The 20,937-nt window shown below is 38.9% G+C and overlaps 1 protein-coding gene across 1 annotated transcript in view; it reads right to left on the bottom strand.

The window, feature by feature from the left end:
- The window catches only part of STK32A (serine/threonine kinase 32A), a 121,381-nt gene that overhangs the window by 51,728 nt on the left and 48,716 nt on the right, over window positions 1-20,937 (bottom strand). Inside the window, exon 5 of the mRNA XM_077772995.1 lies at window positions 11,256-11,429. Within this exon, the coding sequence (XP_077629121.1) occupies window positions 11,256-11,429 (174 nt within the window). The remainder of the gene's footprint in view (window positions 1-11,255; window positions 11,430-20,937) is intronic.

Genomic DNA, 20,937 nt, shown 5'->3' with positions numbered 1-20,937 from the left:
GTCGGGCTCTGTGCTGACTGCCGGCTCAGAGCCTGGAGCCTGTTTCAGAGTCTGTATCTCCCTCTCTCTCTGACCCTCCCCTGCTCACGCTGTCTCTCTCTCTCTCTCCTAGAAATAAATAAAAAAAAGAAAAAGAAAAAAGAAAACATTGAGCAAATGATTAGGAAATGTCCATTGTAGGAAGGGCTAGATGGTGAGAAACTGATGTTAAGCTGATGAATGGTCGTTTTCAGCTATATTTTCAGCTATCACTGAACCAGAATGAGGTACTGATGATGCTAGATTTCACTTAATGCAACACGTGAGAAACCAGGATACGCTGTTTGAGTGCTTTATCCTGTATTATTCTCAAACATCCTTCTATCGTGGGCACATTTATTATTATTTATTATTCTTATTTCATAGATGGGAACCCCGGAGGCACAAGGAGCTGATGTAGCTCTTATTATGAGAAGAGTCAGGACTCCAATTCAGCTTTACCTGACAACAGAGGTGAATATTCAAAATACTTCACAAGGAACAACCATTGGCTAATCAGAACAGGGCCCTGACCAGTAAGGATCCTGGAGGCCATGATAAAGGTCTAGGATGACAGTACAGCAAGTAATGACTAAACGGAAGTCCTGCATGACTCAGGGCCTTACTTAGTAAAGCTCCCGTGGGCAGCAGCAGAGCCATGAGGCTGACAATCAATAGAAGGAAGAACGTTTCCATAATCAGATGTGTCTAAACATGAAATGAACTACTTTATGTGGCCACAAGTGTCCCATCTCTGAAGGATTTAAAGGCTAGGAAGACAGTTTCTTATTGGGGAGGTTGCAGAAAACAATCTGCCTTTGGATGGAGGTACGACTTGATTTCTAAGCCAACCTTCACCTCTAACATCCTGTGGTTTGGTGATAGCATTTAGTTGTTTAAAAGCTGTCTAGAAAACAGTCTGGCTTCCCTTCATTAGCTAGTTCTGCTTTCTCAAGTACTATTAGAGGAGCCTTTCATGTTTTTCCATGTGTATTATATACGACATTATCATAGCTACCTTAAAAATTAGAAAAAAATCTCAGAAAGATTATGCCAACCCATTATCTACAGAGGGAGCAACTTGGACTCTTAATCTGCTAGCTCTTTCTTCCCTGATATCCAGAATAGATAGTATATCCCATTCTCTACCATTTCCATCCCAATTTTCTTACCCTTGCTGTGAATGCTGTACTCTTATCTCCAAACTGATAACAAATTCAAATATGTTCCCTTGCCTGACTAGGTTTGTATGTTTCCTAAAGTACAAAGAAGAAGCAAGGTTGAGCTACAGTGTTGGCTCGAATATGCTGAGCTGATCAGGCCTGGGCTCACCTGTCTTATTGCTTCTTGAACCACTCTCCCCTTTTCTCACCTGTTCCAGCCACTACAACCACCATTCCGCTCCAGGACAGAACAGATTTCCACCTTAGAGATGCTTGTCCTGTAAATCTGGGTTCAGAGACCACCTACAGATGAGGTCTTCTTCGAGCACCATGCTAATGCATAGGGTAGCCTCTACCCCAAAGGTGTACTCTTAGATCCCTGGTTCATTTCCCATGAAACACTGAAAGCAATCTGTAAATTAACATGGTTATTTACGTATTTGGTTCCTTGTTCGTTGTCTGTCGTTTCAACTAAACCCTGAGCTGTAGGACAAAAAAAAATGTCTTTTTATTTTTCACAGCTCTATTCAAGAGCTATGTGCTTGGCACACAGATAAGTGACCGATACTATGTGCTAAATGATGAAACCTTCCAGAATGAAGCATATGCTTGGTACCAACATGTGTGTAAGCAAAGTAAAATTTAATTTGGACCAAGTCACAGGTTGCATATTAATGAAACTCTTAACCTTGTAGAAACTATTAAAAGCACAACACAGGCTAGTTAAATGTTAACCTGTAAACGAGCAGTTCTCTGCCTTTTTCACGGGGGTTTTCACAAATGGGTGGTCGTGTGTGAGAGCATAGTTACAAAGCTCCTTTTGAAACTGCCTGATGCCTAATACAAAGAAGGCAGATTCTGCTGTTTTTGCAATGTGTTATTCATGCTCATTCATTATTCGGTAGGTTGGGAGCAGGTGCTGAGTAGAACATATCAACCTAATACCCTCATTATTTCACTGCAGTTTTGTTTTTGAGGCTCAAGTGGCCCTTCTGCTGTAAGAGTTAGAAAAAGAGAACAATTTGCAAGGCTTATGATCTACTGAAGAGAAGATGTACCAAAACGAAAAGAAAGGACATTTTCTTAACTGTTCCACATAAAATGACCGCCTGAAACCAAAATCTGACCTCCCATTGCAACAGGAAATGTGTGTGTGTGTGTGTGTGTGTGTGTGTGTATTTTTAATGTTTATTTTTGAGAGAGACAGAGCATGAGTGGGGAAGGGGCAGAGAGTGAGGGAGACACAGAATGTGAAGCAGGCTCCAATCCCTGAGCTGTCAGCACAGGGACTGACAAGGGGCTTGAACTCACAAACCATGAGATCATGACACGGGCCAAAGTCAGATGCTTAACTGACTGAGCCACCGAGGCACCCATTTAAAAATTTTTTAATGTTTATTTACTTTTGAGAGACAGAGAGAGCCTGAGTGGGGAGGGTCAGAGAGAGGGAGGGCAATAGTAAATATTATCAACACACTGGAAAGAAGAAAGCCAACATCAAATGCAACATACACAATATAAGTATTCAGTTAGTCTATCATTTTTTGGACTTGTAATTTTCTCATACTGGGCATGCTGTATTGATAAATTGAAAAAGATTTAGGGATACCTGGATGGCTCAGTCAGTTAAGTGTCCAACTCTTGATTTGGGCTCAGGTCATTATCTCATGGTTGTGAGATCGAGCCCTGTGTCAAGCTCCATGTTCAATGTGGAGCCTGCTTGGGATTCTCCCTCTGCCCCTCCATTGCTTGCATGCCCATGTGCGCACACTCTCTCTCGAAAACAAAAAAACAAAAAAACAAAAAGAAAGAAAAGAAAAAAAATATTAAACTTCCCTTAGAGATGCTTAAAAGCAAAACAAAACACCTTGGGCTAGAGAAACATTATAAGAAAGCCACAGATAGTCTCTGGGCAACATAAAATAGTTTACCATATACTAAAGCTAATGGATTTGACTTATTGAATGTTCTCTTGGGTTACCCTAACTTTACAAGCAATTTTAATAAGTTTTCCTTTATCTGGTCTTCGATCCCATAATAAGTGTGTGTGTGTGTGTGTGTGTGTGTGTGTGTGTGTGTGTGTATGCGTATGCTTAGAGAACAAGCATGTGAGTGAAGGAGAGGGGCAGAGGAAGAACAAAAGACAATCTTACGTCAGCTTTATCCTCAATACCATGGGGTCACGGCCTTAGCCAAAATCAAGCATCAGACGCTGACCCAACTGAGCCACACAGGCGGCCCAATCCCATTACGTAGTTGAAGCACCATATCAAGAGTGAGGATAGAAGCTATTCTGAGAACTACCTGCTACATGCGAAGATTGAAATCTGAGCAGCTAAGGAAACTATAAAAGCATACTGTTAGTTTGCTAAGGCTGCTGTAACAAAGTACCACAAACTGAGTGGCTTAAACAAACAGAAATACATTGTCTCGAGTTCTGGAGAATACAAGTCCAACATCAAGGTGTCACTAGGCCCCTGCTCCATCTGACCCCTGTAGGTGAAAATCTTTCCTTGCTTCTCCATAGCTTCTATTGGTTTGCCATTATTGGCAATCTTGGTCCTTCCTTGGCTGATGGATGCACCACTCCAATTCCCTATCTGAACATGGTGTTCTCCCTGTGGCCTTCACATCGGCCTCCCTCTTTGCTCAAATTTCCTCCTTTGATAAGAACACCAGTTACATTGGACTAGGGACACCCTAATGAACTCAGTGTTACTTGATTACCTCTGTACTCTATTTCTTAACATGGTCACCTTCTAAGGTACTCAGATTTAGGATTTCATCTTATCTTTTGGGGAGAGCTATAATTTAACCCATTACTCATACCAACTAAAAATACGTATCAAAACCAATATTTGTTGCTACAGAGTAAACAGCAGTAAATAGCTCATCTTATTTTGAGGGTGTCTGGGTGTCTATTATTTTCATGTGAGTGAAAATACGGGAGTCTATATTAAGAGCACGGTCTTTGGGTCAGATAGTCCTACTTTTGAATCTGGCCTTAGTGCACTAACTATATGATATTAGGCAAGTTATTCAACTCCTCATAGCACCGTTGACTATCAAATTAGACCGTGTATACAAAATGCTTATTTTCATGGTGGCCAGTCATATGTGCACAATAAGTGACAGCTCTTCATAAGTCATTAAGAAGATGATATATGTACTTTGTAGTATACTTTAAATGGTTACAAACTGTTCATGAACAGAACTAAGTAGGCACCTTTTGGAACTAGAAAAACCTCTCTAGATGGCTCACTCCCACAGGCTTCAGAAAGCTGGGGGTGTCACTGAGTTGGCAAGTTCATTCATCTGTCACTCAGTGATCATTGACTAAAATGATTAGCTGCAGAAAGATTTTTTTTCCCTATGCAGCATCATCTCAGGAAAATAAAATGTGACTGCCAAGATAGTGCAGTATGTGTGAGTCAGACAAAAAGGGGGGATCTCAACCAGGAAGGCTCTGCCAGTAACAAACTAAAGACCTTGGTTAAAACAAATACTTTTGATTCACAACTCAACTGCAAATAAGACCTTAATTGGTCAATGTGCTAATAGCTGTTAATCACACCTCACTGTCACATGCTCTTTAGACAGTGCATTTTGGTCATGCAGCCTTCTTGGGGGAGGAACAGGTGTGTGGTAGAGAACAAAGAAACAATGAGATCCCACACTGAAGAGCATCCTACCAGGGCTAAGAAGAAAGCATCCTAGACTCTTAGGTATGAAAGAACCACTCCTAATGATTTAGTCAAACCTCTCCACTTGTTTCTTGACAGGGAATTTTGGGGCTATGTTTAAGGTCATGGAGGAAATTGGTGTGAGAATTTGGTGTAGTACAACTTCTTTAGAGGAAGTATGGAGGACAGGCTTTATGGTGATCCCCAAGATCCCCACTTTCTGGTGTTTACATCCTGTATCATCCCCAGCCCCTGAGTGTGGGCTGGTTGTATGGCTTGTTTCTAACCAACGTTATGTAGCAAAGGAGACGAGATGTCAGTCCCGTGATTGTGTTCTACTATGTAATGGCTATTCAATGTTATATGTTCTGCCTTTCTAGCAGACTCACTCTAGAGTCTTGCTCTCCCAGCTGAGTTTGAGGAAATAAGCTACCATGAGTCCTATAGCCACAAGGATGTTAATTCTGTCAACCTCCTGACTGAACTTGGAAGTTGACCCTTCTTTTATTTCTACTTCAATATATCTGTAATCAGTTGGAGATGAAATGTTTGCAACTCTCTACCGTATTGTAGTTATCTATACAAATTGCCTAATTAGAGTTTTATTTCATTCCTATGGGATTCAGAAAGCAGGGAATATATATAACTTGATTAGAGTGGATGGGATAATTCTTACAAAGAGGAAAAAAAATCAAACATTCCCTCACAAATGATATTTTGATCCAAGATGACTTACTCTCTTGAACTTTCCTGTACAACTCACCTTACTCGTGTGGATTTGTAATTGAGTCTTCTTTAACATCTGACCAGGGAGTGAATACAAATTTGTCTTTGGACCCTCGTAATTACTTTCCATCACATTATTCATTGGAGAGACTGTGGCAATCAACAAATCAAACGGTACTATCCCCATAGGAAGGATTGTAACGAGTTTCATTTTCCCTGTTTTCTTAATAAAAGCAAATAATTACTGTGTCTACATTTTAAAATCTTCATTCACTGATTTAATGTAAGTTAGGGGGAATAGTGAACTAGAAACTGGCCATATTTGGAAACTAATGCTGATTTTCAAGCTATCCTCATGGAAAATGTTTGACTTCTTGCTAATAAGAAAAGCATCTAATTACACAACTCAAAATTAATGATTATTACACAATTGGTAATAACTTTGACAACAACTGCAGAAGAGGAAGTTTCTAAAATTGAGGACAAGTAGTTCAGTATTCTACATAGTTAGGAAACTACAAAAAATTAATGTCTGTGGATTAAAAAAATCCACAAAATAAAACAAAACCCCTTTTATGTCTCACTTGAAGTTTATGAAAGAAACAGGATTTATGGTATCAAAAAAAAATAACTAAACTAGATATTGCTGGCAGTAAAGTCAACCTGAAGAAAAAACTAAAAACAGAGACCATTCTACGTAACACAGGGAGATAAGAGTGCTTTCATTCAGAGTACAGTTCCTCTTACGTGGACTTGACTCTTCTCTCTGCTTTGGTTGTTAGAAGCCTTTTAAAATCCTCTGAGCTCTTAAAAACATTGTTTTGAGGGTGCCCAGGTGGCTCAGTTGGTGGAGTATCTGGCTTCAGCTGAGGTCATGATCTCGTGGTTTGTGAGCCCAGCATGGGGCTATCTGCTGTCAATGCAGAGCCCGCTTCAGATCCTCTGTCCTCCTCTGCCTCTCTCTTTCACAAATGAATAAACATTTATTTAAACAAACATTGTTTTGTTACCCAAAACCATCGTCTCCTCTGAAGTACTTCAGTCTTTCTCATACATTTTAGCCTCTAGTTGTATGCTGTTCTCTCCTCAGTTGGTTCCCTTTGTCCCATCTTGGCTAACGCAGCCAGAGTGTAAACTTGAAGGCAGTGGCCATGCGTCAGAGCCACAACCATGGTGACCATGAGTAGTGTGGAGAGTGGTTAGGACCTCTGCCCTTCCTTCAATGATGCCTCACCTACTTACTAGCCGTACGACTTTGGGCAAGTTACTTCGTCTGTCTTCTTAAACCAGAGTCTCCTTGGCTGTAAGATGAGGACAATGACATCCTCAGCCTCCTGGTTGTGAGCAGATGAAGGGAAATAACTCAGAACACATGCTCAGCAGAGCATCTGGTCCCCAGGAACCCTCAGTAAATGGCAGTCCACCACTGCCACTGGTCCACACTTTGTTGCTGTGTGCAATGGATAATTCTGAATCTTCTACCATGTCCAAAAACAAAATGATGTTTCCGGTCTGAAATGAGGAAGCCACATATTTTATATATACATATGGGCTGTCCTTGTCTTAGGAATCTACTGAAATTCATTGATTTTGGTCTCTTTCATCCACACTGTAATAACTTGGAACTCACAAGGGGTCTTATAAACAGTTTTCTAAGTAGCTGAAAGATGTTTTGCCTTGTTATCTTAGATTACATCAGATATAGCATACATTTTATGGATTCTTTTAAAGGAAGATTTTAAAAAGAGAATTCAAGTCCTCACAAGCATTCTCTTCTTCTATGTTGCCTTCCGGCTTTTATCTCTGCCCCAGGAGCTATTGCCTCAGAGTACCATCAATATGATCCTTTTAACACCTTAGACAAAGGAACACTACTTTCTGGGTCTTTTGTGGTTGCATGCAAATGTTTTCTTAAGCCACTTGACACCATTTCAATTTGATATTTGGGACTCTGGAGGCAGAAAGCCATGGTTATTAGAACATTCTCACAATTAACATGTTTATTTGGTCGATTTGAATAACAGGTTTATTTGAAAAGCCTTAATGATGTTGATACATGTCCTGATGTTTTTCCAAAACATTTATGGACTTTTTTCTGTTGTCCAAGCATAATTATTACTAATGACTCCTTTTATTCTTAGGGGTACCCTGGTTTGGATGATAAATGATATGGGCAGCCCATGTAACGAGCAAGGTAGGTCTGACATTTTTGGCTTTAATACTTTTATTTTAATTTCGTCTTTGTTATTCACAAACCAGGCTTTTAGTCAATCATTTGTATGGTCTAGGCAGTGTTCATTCTCTCATATTTTTGCTGCACTCTGGTTATACAATGAAAAGCAAAACACACATGGCCTACCTCATAAAGTTTACAATGTAGTAGGGTGGCAGATAGTCATTAATTACACATCAAAAATGTCACAGCTCCTCAGGAGGGGTACAATATGCTACCATTGCCTATAAAATATAACACATGGGAGATGAGGTGGAGCCATACAGGCAACAGAAATACACCTGGGGTTATCTTCTGGCCCTAAGAGGATGTCATTTTAATATAGTGCTCAAACTGTCACTGTGTTTGCCTTGCATTTGTTTACCATGGTGAGGGGACACTTGAGTACTAAGAAGCTCTTCTGAGGACAGGCACGAAAGACTAATTGTGTGTGTGTGTAAAGGGCAAGAGGCTGAAAGTTAATCCTTGGCTTCTTATTTAAGTAGCAAAATGATGATGAGAGCAATAAAGAGCAAGGGAGAGAAGGGAAAAACGGCGATATTTGGGGTTACAAATAATTTTGATGTTTCTGGTTTGTTTGTTTTTCTCCTGGATTCCTTTCAGAACACATTTCTAAGCATAGGGCACAAATGGTCCAAGAATCTTGACTTGGGATGACAGAAAATGAACCCAGAGAAAGAAGGCACAGATTCCAGATTCAAACAGGGAAAGAAGAAAGTTAAAAGGTTCTAGCCATGCTGGCTTCTCATAGTACCTGTTTCCTTTCTGAGATCTAGAATGTCAGCAAGCCAGGCAGATAGTGGGTTGGAAATTCTGGGTCTGCTCACCCCGTACTTAGCATAAATTCTCTGAGAGGGACACTGTAGACTACAAATGTGAAAAATTTCTCCCCTGAAGGAACTATGAGAAGTGAGTATGGGAGAAAGTCTGCTTGTGAACAGGGTTCCCAGTTACTGACAAAATACCAGGTGCCTTCATTTACTTCCAAGATCCTACATGATTAACTGGCCTGCTTTCCGTTCATCTGTTGCCTGAAGAGCCCATTACCAGCACAAATAGGTCCTCAGAAAGACAGGAAATTAAACAAAGGCTATGTAAGTATACAGGGCCAGCCATACACACACACACACACACACACACACACACGGATTGTTCCATAGTGCCTGCATAGAGAATCTATAAATTATGATGCTACATCTTCATCCCCAGGCTCTGCACTAATCCAGATAAATTTTAGATAAATGTCAGCTTAATGGTTGGCAAATATTTTACCCAGCCAAAGTTTTGCTACATTGTAAAGACATAATCATACTTAAAACTTAGCAAATTTACCAAAGATTAGAGATAAGACAGTGGCAGTCACATGTGTTGATTTTTCACTTAATGATATGTACTTAATGTATATATTTCATACGTGTAATTAATGCAAGTTGGTTTAGTAGACAGAGTTCTGACTTTGGGTTCAGAGACCAAGGTTTAAATCCTGGCGGTGCCATTTGTCACTGGTTTGTCCTTTGCAAATGTTTGAGTCACAGTTTTCTCTGTATAATGGAGATACTGCCATGAAACGTGGTATCTTCCTGAGTTCTCAGAATTAGTAAGATAATATATGACAGCGCTTAGCAGTGCCTCACATATAGTAAGTCATCTACAAATTGTGGTTACACTGATGGTGATTAAGTTCAAAATTCTCATAAACAATTGACCATATAATTTTGTTTATTCCTGGGTTTTCCATTCCGTTTCAGTGATATCTGTGTCTATTTTTATGCCGCTACCATACTGTGTTGATTACTACAGCTTTCTTTTCTAACTTGAAGTCTGGAATTGTGATAGTTCAAGTTTTGTTTGTCTTTTTCAAGATTGCTTTGGCTGTTTGGGGTACTTTGGCTGTTTGGTTCCATACAATTTTAGGACTGTTTGATGTAACTCTGTGCAAAATGCTGTTGGTATTTTGATAGGGATTGCATTAAATCTGTAGACTGCTTTGGGTAGCATGAGTATTTTATGAGTATTTGTTCTTCCAACCCACGAGCATGGAATGTCTTTCAATTTCTTTAAGTCCTCTTCAATGCCTTTAATAAATGTTTTATAGTTTTCAGAGTACAGGTCTCTCACCTCTTTGGTTAAGAGTATTCCTAGATATATTATTGTTTTGTTGCATTGTTTTTGTTTGCATTTGTAAATAGGATTATTTTTTTTAATTTCACTTTCTGCTTCATTATTGGTGTATAAAACACAACAGTTTTCTGTACATTGATTTTGTATCTTGTGACTTTACTGAATTAATTTATCAGTTCTAGTAGTTTTTTGGTAGAGTTTTTAGGTTTTTATATATAGAGTATGATGTCATCTGCAAATAGTGAAAGTTTTACTTCTTCCTTACCAGTTTGGATGCCTTTTATTTCTTTTTGTTGTCTGATTGCTGTGACTAGTACTCCTAGTACTATGAAATGGATGGAGTTAGAGATATAATGCTAAGTGAAATAAGTCAGTCAGAGAAAGACAAATAACCATATGATCTCGCTTGTATGTGGAATTTAAGAAACAAAACAATAAACAAAGGGGAATAAACGAGAGAGAGAGAGACAAACCAAGAAACAGGCCCTTAACTATAGAGAACAAACTGATGGTTACCCAAGGGGAATGGCGGGGGTGAAATAGATGAAGGGGATTAAGGAGTGCACTTACGAAGATTAACACTGAGTAATGTATGGAAGCGCTGAATCACTACGCTGTATACCAGAAGCTAATATAACACTGTAGTTAACTATATAGGAATTAAAATTAAAAACAATAAAAACTGCTCATAAATAAATGAGCTAATGACTTAATATCTCCATATCATGGTTTTCTCCTATTTAATATGGTCCAACTGCTCTGATTACTTATCACACATTATTATAGAGATCAAGTAAGATACTATATAGGAAATCATCATTAAAACTATCAATATCTTTATATCACTAAATTCTACTCCTGAGACCAATATTACACTATATGTTAACTAACTAGACTTTAAATAAAAACTTGAAACAAGTAAACCAAACTCCCAATATCTTTACAAATATAAAGTGTCATCCATTTCTGTCCATTGTTTGAGTTTATAGCTACTTGTGTTATTAGCTTGTCTTCATTTAACGCATGAAGGAGATACATCCCTATATGTCACTTTTTTGTTGTCTAGTGCCACTATTTGTTGATTCTGGTATTATTGTTTATTAACTGTGACCTTGAGCAAATTAAGCTCAATGTGCTCATTTTTTTAAAAACTCTTCAAAATGGGGACAATAAACCAACCTTAGGGGACTCTTGGAGGAGTTCAATGAGGATTACCTGTCAAGTTCCCCAAGGACTGGTTGATGAACCAGATTGTGCACTCTCCCCTGCACATTCAGTACATTTAAGGCCGTGCCCTTGGACCTGACTGACCTGTGGATGATGCGCTGGCTCTGCAGGTAATCCAGGGCCATGGCCAGCTCACAGATGAAGAGCTTCACGGTGTCTTCCTGGAAGCGGACGTTCTGCTGCAGGTGATAACGCAGGTCCCCGCCCAGCAGGAGGTCCACCACCATGAACATGTCCTCCTCATCTTGGAAGGAGTACCTGGAACAGAATTCAAATGAAAGTGTATTGAATACATTTACACACTAAAGAGGTCCAGAGGCAAATCACACCTCATGGGTCAGAACAGAGTGTTCTTGACCGAAGAGTTCAAGCTCTGGGAGCAGATGGTCTATCGCTGGCTCTGTGACCCTAGACCTTCAGTTTTCACATGCATAACGGGGAATAATAACAATATCTACCACATTTGGTCATAGTAAAGAACAAATATAACATTTAATGTCTCCTGCCTGACCTACAGTGAGCACTCAATAACTATTAGCTTACAAAGCTATAAAGCCCAGGAAGTAAAGAAAACTCCACTCATCCACTTACCAGTAACAATCATATCCTAACCACACTATTGCAGTAGGTCCATAAAATATGAACTACAAGGCGTCCTGGAACCATTCTCCTTCCCATTTTTCCACACAATCAACTTCATTACCCAGCAACATTATAACAAATCATGTACCGCATTAATGATAAGAAAAAGATATAAAAGGGCAATAAAAAAGTAAATGCATGGACAAGGAAGTAATTCACTCAGTGTTTGGGATGGGGAGGTAAGGGAAAGCTTTTCAGCAGAAGTGATGCCTGAGTCACATTTTGAAGGATGGTGACAGTAATAACCACAAAATAAAGCTGATGCCACTGATGTCTCCATTGAGTGACTTCTCTGGGTCCAAAAGTAAAATTTGACAGGGGAAAAGAGCCCATATTAAGCACAGGCATGGAAAGAAAACAGTGTGAGTGGGAAAAGGAAAACAGTTTGGGTTTGCTTTAGCAGTAGGTATGAAGCTTGAGAGGCAGCTTGAGCCTAGAGAGGAACACGGAAGGCAGATCCCATGACAGGTGCCTGTAAATGAGGCTGTAGGCAGCAGGATGACATTGAAGAGTTTTAAGCAGGACGTACAATCAGGCATGGGCTTCACACTTGAAGGAGCATGGGGTAGAGAGTTCGAAAGAAGAAATGAGACACAGGAGAGCGGGACTGGACTCTGTTCTTTGAAAAGAGCCTCTTGTAAAAATGCATTCCTGCTGTTCTGATTTGTTTTGTTTCCTTCAAAACACAGCCACGATTTCTAGGCACAATAAAGCTCTCTGTCTCAGCACTGTTTTGACATGTTTCTTTTGACATAATGTCACGGAGTTCACATTTCAAAGTTTTATTCGAATCAAAGAATTAAGTGCCTTCCAGCAGTGCCCAGGGATGCAGAATAATTCCTAGTGACAAATGCTTTGCTTCGGAAGTGTAGAGTAAGAATAACCGGAAGAACTGTACTTCGTCCTTTTTCTTCTTCATAATGATCATTGTGCTAAAGGAGAAGGAGGGAACTTGCAAGGAAAAGAAACGAGAAATTCAATGAGGCATTAGTCTGCGGCAGTAATGTTCTAATGGAGACTAACAGTCCCTCGCACTTACTGGTCCCACGAATAAAATTTTGTTTACCACCGAAGGCTGATTCACAAAGAAGATGACAGAAATTAAGCCCTTGGGGAGGGAGTTTAGACAGAAACATGAGAAGTGCTTTGTAAAAATCTGACAACAAATAATTTTTAGCATTGTCTTTTGGAAATGATATTCTTCACCTCAGTGAGGTGACTGGCTGGTCATTCCTGCCGTAGATTTAATGAGCACCAGAAAAGGTGCCTGGACCCCTGCTATCTGGTTCACAGTGCCTCCCACTGCACTACTACACATTATATTTGTTGTGTTTTATGGGACTTTCAGGAAGCAACGATGTGCAAATTAACACGTACTCATGCCTGGGACCTGTTGCACCTTCTGCTGCTCTCAGTTAATGAAACAGAAGTGATGATCCCTCAAGGGAAGCGAGCAAGGTCTGTTGGGATAGACGGCAAGTGGGGTAGGGGTGGCGAGATGAGTGAGGCCTGGATATCAAAAACAAAGGAGAAGAGAGCACTAGCCATAAACATTACTGGGTGCCAAGGGAAAGAGCATATGTAGACCAGCTAGCATACAAGGCAGCTGTTGACTGCCTCCAGCTCTCCATGGGAGGCAGGTGGAGGTGAGAAACCAGGCAGCATACCAGAGGAAATGGGAGAGGTCCCATCACTCCACTTAACTCTAAGGAGGGGCAATGGTATTATTAAATTCACCCTGACCAACAACCATTTTTACCTAGACTTGAGTTAAGCTATTTTATTTCAAGAACAGACTGATAAAGGTGCCAGGCATGGCAAGTTACCAACAGGGTTCTACTGTGCAAGGGATTATTAATCAAAGAAAGAAGCAGCCCAGGCAAGAAGCAACATGCTTCCTTTGTCCAGTATGAATATAAATTTATTTAATCAGAAAGTCAGTTGGGCTGTTAAAAATCATCTTTCTCCTTCACCACATCAGATCTGCAGCCCTTCATACAGATCTTAGAAACTCTCAGGGAAAGAGAAGATAAGCATTTGATCATCCAGAATCATATCCAGGAAAATAGGTGGGCATGATACAGTTTGGTGATAACTAGAATATGCAAGTTCATATCATAGTCTGGTATTTATTAATAAAAGAGTAAGAGCTTCCTTATACCTTGTCCGTTTATCACAGAGACTCACTGTTGTGTTTCCATGACTTGTATTTCTTAGCTGACAGCTCCAAAATGATTAAGTCTGGCCCCAATGAATGTGGAATGCATTGCAGGGTGCTCGGTAAGATAAAAGATATGTAGCAGAAAGGCACAAAAACAGACACATAGACCAATGGAACAGAACAGAGAACTCAGAATTGGACCCACAAATGTATGACCAATTAATCTTTGACAAAGTGGGAAACAGGNATACAGGATTGCTGATCCACAGGGGCACATGTACCCCAGTGTTCATAGTAGCACTCTCAACAACAGCCAAATCATGGAAAGAGCCTAAGTGTCCATCAACTGCTGAGTGGATCAAGAAGATGTGGTTCATCTATACAATGGAATACTACATGGCAATGAGAAAGAATGAAATCTAGCCTTTGTAGCAACATGGATGGAACTTGAGGGTGTTATGTTGAGTGAAATAAGTCAGGCAGAGAAAGACAGATACCGTATGCTTCTACTTATAGGAGGATTAGGAGAAACTTAACAGAGGACCAAGGGGGAGAGGAAGGGGAAAAATAAGTGGGGGAGAGGGAGGGAGGCAAACCATGAGAGACTCTTAAATACTGAGAACAAACTGAGGGCTGATGGTGGAGGGAGAGGGGAAGGGAGGTAAGGGGCATGGAGAAGGGCGCTTGTTGGGATGAGCACTGGGTGTTATATGGAATCCAACTTGGCAATAAACTATGAAGGAAAAAAAAAGATACTTAGCAGAAACTATCACCTAGTCAGCTCTGTTCCATCATGTTTGAACCAGACAACTACAGTAGCTATTCATAGCTCTCTTTGTATAATCTTGGACCTCTCCAATCCAGTCTACACATCCCAGTTATGTTTTTATGTTATGAGTCTTACATCATCCAGCCTCATAAAACCCTTTCACCTCTTTCATGGTTTATAGGCTCCTGCATGGTCTGTCTCTGTATACTTTTTCAGGCTTCTCTTTAGATCTTTCTCTTCTATTCCGCCCCTAGAGTTCATTCCCTCTTGAGCCTTGAAGACTGTGACATGGTGTGACCTGTGCCTATCTTCCTGATGCTGTCTGTGGTGGTCTGGTTCTTTTCTCTTCATCTGTCACCCTCAGCCCAAGTGACACTTCTTACAGAGATAATTCTAACATTCCGTACTAAGTCAGGCCCTCTTGTAAACACAATCCCATATTCTTGTTCACAGAATTTAGCCTAATTGTAAAATATTTTCTCGTGTACTTTTGAGTCGATTGTCTGCGTTCGCACAATGCCATCAGGATACGTTCCTGCTTTTACTCATCCTCAACTCCTTAGCAACTGGACGCTGCCTAAAATTTAAGTGCGTGTGTAGAGTTAAGAAGCTGTTGTATCATGGTGTAATAAGACATAACGTTTTTCCTTTAAAAAAAAAATTTAAGCAACTGGACGCTGCCTGAAATGCAACCTCTCTAAATAGTTGTAGAGAAAAATAGCAAGTTAACAAATGAACTAAAGAAAGGACGGAGAGAAGGTTAAAACACAAGTTTTGGGGATTGTCTCATATACATTCCCTAGGTTCTATTTTTAGAAATTAGCATGGTTACCAACTAAGTTCAAAGAAGTCACTCATATGCCTAAAGGTGTCTCATGGAAGCCATCTTGAGATAAATCCGAATTTGAGCACTGGAAGAGATGTAAAATATTTCCAATGCAGTGTTTTTCAAATTGTGGCTTATAACCCATTAGTAAGTTGTGAAATCAGTTCTGTTGGTTCTAATAAGCACTTTTTGTGAAGAAATAAAATAGACTGTAAAGCACAGAAAATGTTGTTAACATGTACGACTAAACATTGGTTATAAAACTGTTGTTTTTGTGAATATGATGTGTGTCTCTGTGAATATATCTACTGGGTTGTGATGACAAATAAATTTATTTCTGTGGGTGGCAATCAAAGTTTTAAAACTAGGAGAATCTGCTGCCTAAGGCTAGATTCCCTTTCAGAATCTCCCTGAGCAAGGGTCAGTTCTGCTAGCATTATCTAGAAAAGCAAGGAAAATGATTTCCTGATATTAGTTATCACTTCTAAAAGCTCTCAGGTTTTGGAGAAAAAAGATAGTGATTGATTCACCAAAGATAGAATCAATCAAAAACACACGAGAAACATACAGTTAGAAAATATATGTCATTAGGTCTGGGTGAATTTGTGAGCAGCTCTCTTAAATGAAACAAATGCATAGAGGACATCTGCACATTGGTAGTAATTTTATGTACCATGTGGCAAAGAGAATATTAGATATGATGTTTGTAAAATAATTAGCATAAAACATGGTACATAACATAGTAGTAAACAACATGGCCCTGGAGCCAGACTGCTTTGTGTCCAGATCTGAGCTCTTCTCCTTAATGTCTTTATAACTGGGACAAGTTACACAAGCCCTCACCATTCCCATCTATAATCGTACATATCTCAAAGGGCTGTTGGGGAGATTAACAGAGTTAATGTATGTTAAGTCCTTAAAACAGTGCCTGGAAGATAGTTTGTAATGGGTAACTGTTAGCTCTTATTTTAATTACCTTTTTCTTTCCATCCATGAATATTAAATATTGCTCTGGTATGAAGCATATTAATTTTATGCAGCTGTTTCCTATTATTTTATAAGAGGCAATTATATGAAGACATTTACTGCCAGTGATATAAGCAACATGGTTCCCATTAATTGAAGTTTTACTATGTGTCTGATATCATGTTAGGTACTTTGTGTGTAATACATTTAATTGTTACTACCAACCTATGAGGTAAATAGTATCATTATCCCCATTTTTACTGATCATAAGAATTAAGTTTTAACCTGCCAAAAAAAATCACAAACTAAATCCATCAACATACTAAAAAAATTCTACCCCATGGTCAAATGAGATTAACCCCTGGAAATCAATTAATATAATACATCATATTAATAAAATAAAGGACAAAACATATGATCATCCTAATAGATATAGGAAAATCATTTTATAAGATACAACACTAATTTATGGTAAAAACTGTTAACAAACTTGGAATCAAAGAGAGCTTCTTTAATCTGATATAGGGCATATGATAAAACCTACAGTGACCATCATACTTAATGGCGAAGAACGAATGCTTTACCTCTAAAGCAAAATCATCTGCTCTCACTTCTATTCAATATAGTACTGGAGGTTCTAGCCAGTGTAATTAGGCAAAATAAAAAAAAAAAAATAAAATAAAATAAAGTAAAAGACATCCATATTGGAAAGGAGGAAACAAAACTGCTTTTAATCACGTACAACACGATTCTTCATAGAAAATCATAAGGAAACCATGAAAAACTATTAGAATAAATAAAATAAGCAAGGTTGCAGAAGACTAGATATGCAAAAGTCAATTATATTTTTTTTAAAATTTTTTTTTTATTTATTTCTAGGAGAGAGAGAGAGACAGCGTGAGCAGGGGAGGGTCAGAGAGAGAGGGAGTCACAGACTCTGAAACAGGCTCCAGGCTCTGAGCTGGCAGTCAGCACAGAGCCCGACGCGGGGCTCGAACCCACGAACCGCGAGATCATGACCTAAGCGAAAGTCGGACGCTTAACCGACTAAGCCACCCAGGCGCCCCAAAAGTCAATTATATTTTTATGAATAAGCAATAAACAATATGAAAATGAAATGAAGTATAGTTGCAGTCACAAAAGTTTCAAAAGGAATAAAATACTTGAAATAAATTTAGGAAATTTGTACGAGACTTTGCTTAGGAAAATTAAAAAATTCTAAGTAACTAAAGAATACTCCGTATTCATGGACTAGAAGACTCAAATATTGCTAAGATTTCAGTTATGCCCCAATTAAGCTATAGAGTCATGCAGTCCCTATCAAATTGCCAACAGGCTTTTTCTTTTTGCGTAAATTGACAAGCACTTCATAAAATTTACAAGGAAATGCAAAATATTTAGAATAGCCAAGTTAATTTTGAAGAGGAAGAATCCAAAAGACTTTACCTTTCTAATTTCTAAATGTCCCATAAAGCTATACTTACTAAGACAGTGTGGTATTGCCATAGGATAGACATATAGGCCAATGGAAGAGAATTATGAGTCAAAAGATAAAGCTTCCTAGTCAATTGGTTTTTGGCAAAGGTACTGGGAAAGGATCGTTGGTTTAACAAATGGTGCTGGGACAACTGGATACCCACATCCAAAAATGATGAACTTAGATCACATCATATACAACAATTAACTCAAATGGGCCATAAACATAAATATAAGTGTAAATACAATAAAACTTTTAGAATAAAACATAGGATAAAATCTTTGAGGCATCAGGCAAGGCTAAGGTTTCCTAGATACAACAATGAAAGCAAAGTCCATTAAATAATTGATGAATTAGACATTACCAAAATTCAAAACTTTTGCATTTCAAAAGACACCATTAAGAAAATGAAAAAGCTTAACTCAGTCGATTAAGCATCCGACTTTGGCTCAGGTCATGACCTCATGGTTCGTGTGTTTGAGCCCCACATCGGGCTCTGTGCTGACCGCTAGCTCTGAGCCTGGAGACTGTTTTGGATTCTGCATCTCCCTCTCTCTCTGACCCTCCCCTGATCACACTGTCTCTCTCTCTCTCTCTCTCTCTCTCTCTCTCTCTCTCAGAAATGAATAAAACATTTAAAAAAAAAAGAAAAGAAAATGAAAAAGCAACCAACAGAGCAGGAGGAAAGATTTGCAAAATAGATAACCCATAAAGAATTACATCTAGAATTTACAAAGGACCATTACAACTCAATAATAAGACAAGCCAATCAAAAAATGGGCAGAGACATGAATAGATATTTCACTAAGGAAAATACACATGAAAAGATGGTCCACATCATTAGGAAGCAGAAAAATGGAAATTAAAATCATAAATATCGTGCCTATCTGAATGGCTATAATAAAGAAGAGATGACAAGAAATGTTGGTTTAGGATGCAGAGAAAAGAGAACCCTCATAAACTGCTGGCAAAATGTAAATGGTGCAATCACTTCGGAAAACAGTTTTTGAGTCTCTCAAAAAGTTAAACATAGTACTACCATGTCACCTAGCAGTTCTACTCCTAGATACCTAGGTAAGAAAATTAAAACATATTGCCATCCAAAGACCTGTACACAAATATTTGCTGCAGCATTATTGCATTATTTGGAATTGCCCAAAACTAGAGAAACACTAACTGTTCATTAACTGGTGAATGGACAGACAAAATGTGGCATATTCATCTAGTGGGATAGTATTCAGCACTAAAGGGGAATGAGCTACTAGCATATACTACAGTATGGATAAGCCTCCTAAACATTGTGCTTTGTGAAAAGAAGCCCGGCACAAGAGATTACTTATTTGTAATTTCATTTATATGAAATTGCCAGAAAGGGCAAATGTATTGATGCAGAGAAGAGATTACTGGTTGCCTGGGGCTCAGTGTGGGAAATGGGAATTAACTCTAAATGGGTACAAGCAATCTTATTGGGAGGATAAAAGGATTTATAAATTGATTTATAGCAATTATTGTACTGCTCCATAAAATTGCTAAAGATCATTGAATGGTTCCTTTGAAATGGGTACATTTTACGACACATAAAATATACCTCAATAAGATGGTTATTTTAAAAAAGGACAGTGAGTACGGGAAAATAAGGATTATGGTGTAGCAAGGTCATATATTTGTTCAAGAATCATGTTAGGAAATTGTGGAGGCAGGATTGCATCTAAATCCACACATACTGTGTGCACAATAGCCAGTGAAGTTCACGAAACAAAGCGTCCAAAGCTTATCATAAAATCCTGCCAGGGAATAGAATAGTTATTTAAATACCCTTCCAGTCAACTCCGAAAATGTAATTTGTATGCCTCTCGGGTAGTCTCAGTGCACTGGTGGGATGTTTCTGATCGTCAGGAAGACATCTCCAAAGAAGAGTTTTTAAGAACCAGTGTTGTCGTATGCACCCAAATGATAGAACAATTTATCCGTGTTTTTTAGACTCTGAACAGGGAGTACTCACAGCAGGCTTTTCACAGTTCAGGAAGAGCATTAGTTCTTGTGAGAAGGGATCCCTCAGGAATGGGTCAAGAGGAGGTTAGGGTATACTGTCCCAATCGTTAAGTACGGATGTGAATTTTAAAACCTGTCTTTGGAGCAATGGCCCATCATATTTCTCCTCTTGTGGGTCTATAGCAACTTTCCAAAGTGTACCTAGTGTGAAATTCATAAAAAAAAAATAAAACCAAACAGTATTATTTCACCTAATTCATTTGCCAAGACAGCAGAGAAAGCCCAGGGTTTACACAAGTCTGATTTCAGTAGTTTACAAAAACTATGCCCACTTGTTGCTCTGTGTGTGTGTGTGTGTGTGTGTGTGTGTGTGTGTGTGTGTGTGTGTCTTTAACTGAAATGCCACAGCCTGGATGACAGGCTGAGGTCAAGAAAGATTAATGGCTTGGATAACATTGGAACCAACTTGAAACAGCAATCTAAATTCTCTCTGCTATATATTTAGAGGGAGTGAATTTACAATCCAAATAAGCACATATAACTTTTACTCATTAATGTATCAGAGTGGGAACACTTCATCAAGGCTTGAGAAGAGCAATGGTAGGCAAGGACGTGGAGAAACGGGCACTCTCTTATGCTCCAATGGAGGGTAATTTGGTGAAAGCTCCTGTGAAGACATCTTAGAAATACCTCTTCAAAACCAAAATGAAACAAAACAAAACAAAACAAAAAAACCACACACGGTTTTTGACCGTGTAATTTCACTGCCAGGAACTTTCAGTATGGATACATTTGAAAAATCATAACAAGATATGCATACAGGGACACTCATTACAAATAGTAGGATNGCTACAGACGGTACAGCAGTTTTAAAAATGAGGCATATCTATATATTCTTATTGGAAAAGATTTCTAAGGTATATTATGAAGACA

Source organism: Crocuta crocuta, unplaced genomic scaffold (genome assembly GCF_008692635.1).
Source record: "Crocuta crocuta isolate KB4526 unplaced genomic scaffold, BGI_CrCroc_1.0 scaffold107, whole genome shotgun sequence".
Taxonomy (NCBI): Eukaryota; Metazoa; Chordata; class Mammalia; order Carnivora; family Hyaenidae; genus Crocuta; species Crocuta crocuta.
The sequence above is the reverse complement of the archived record's forward strand: the minus strand, read 5'-3'. Positions and strand labels throughout refer to the sequence as shown.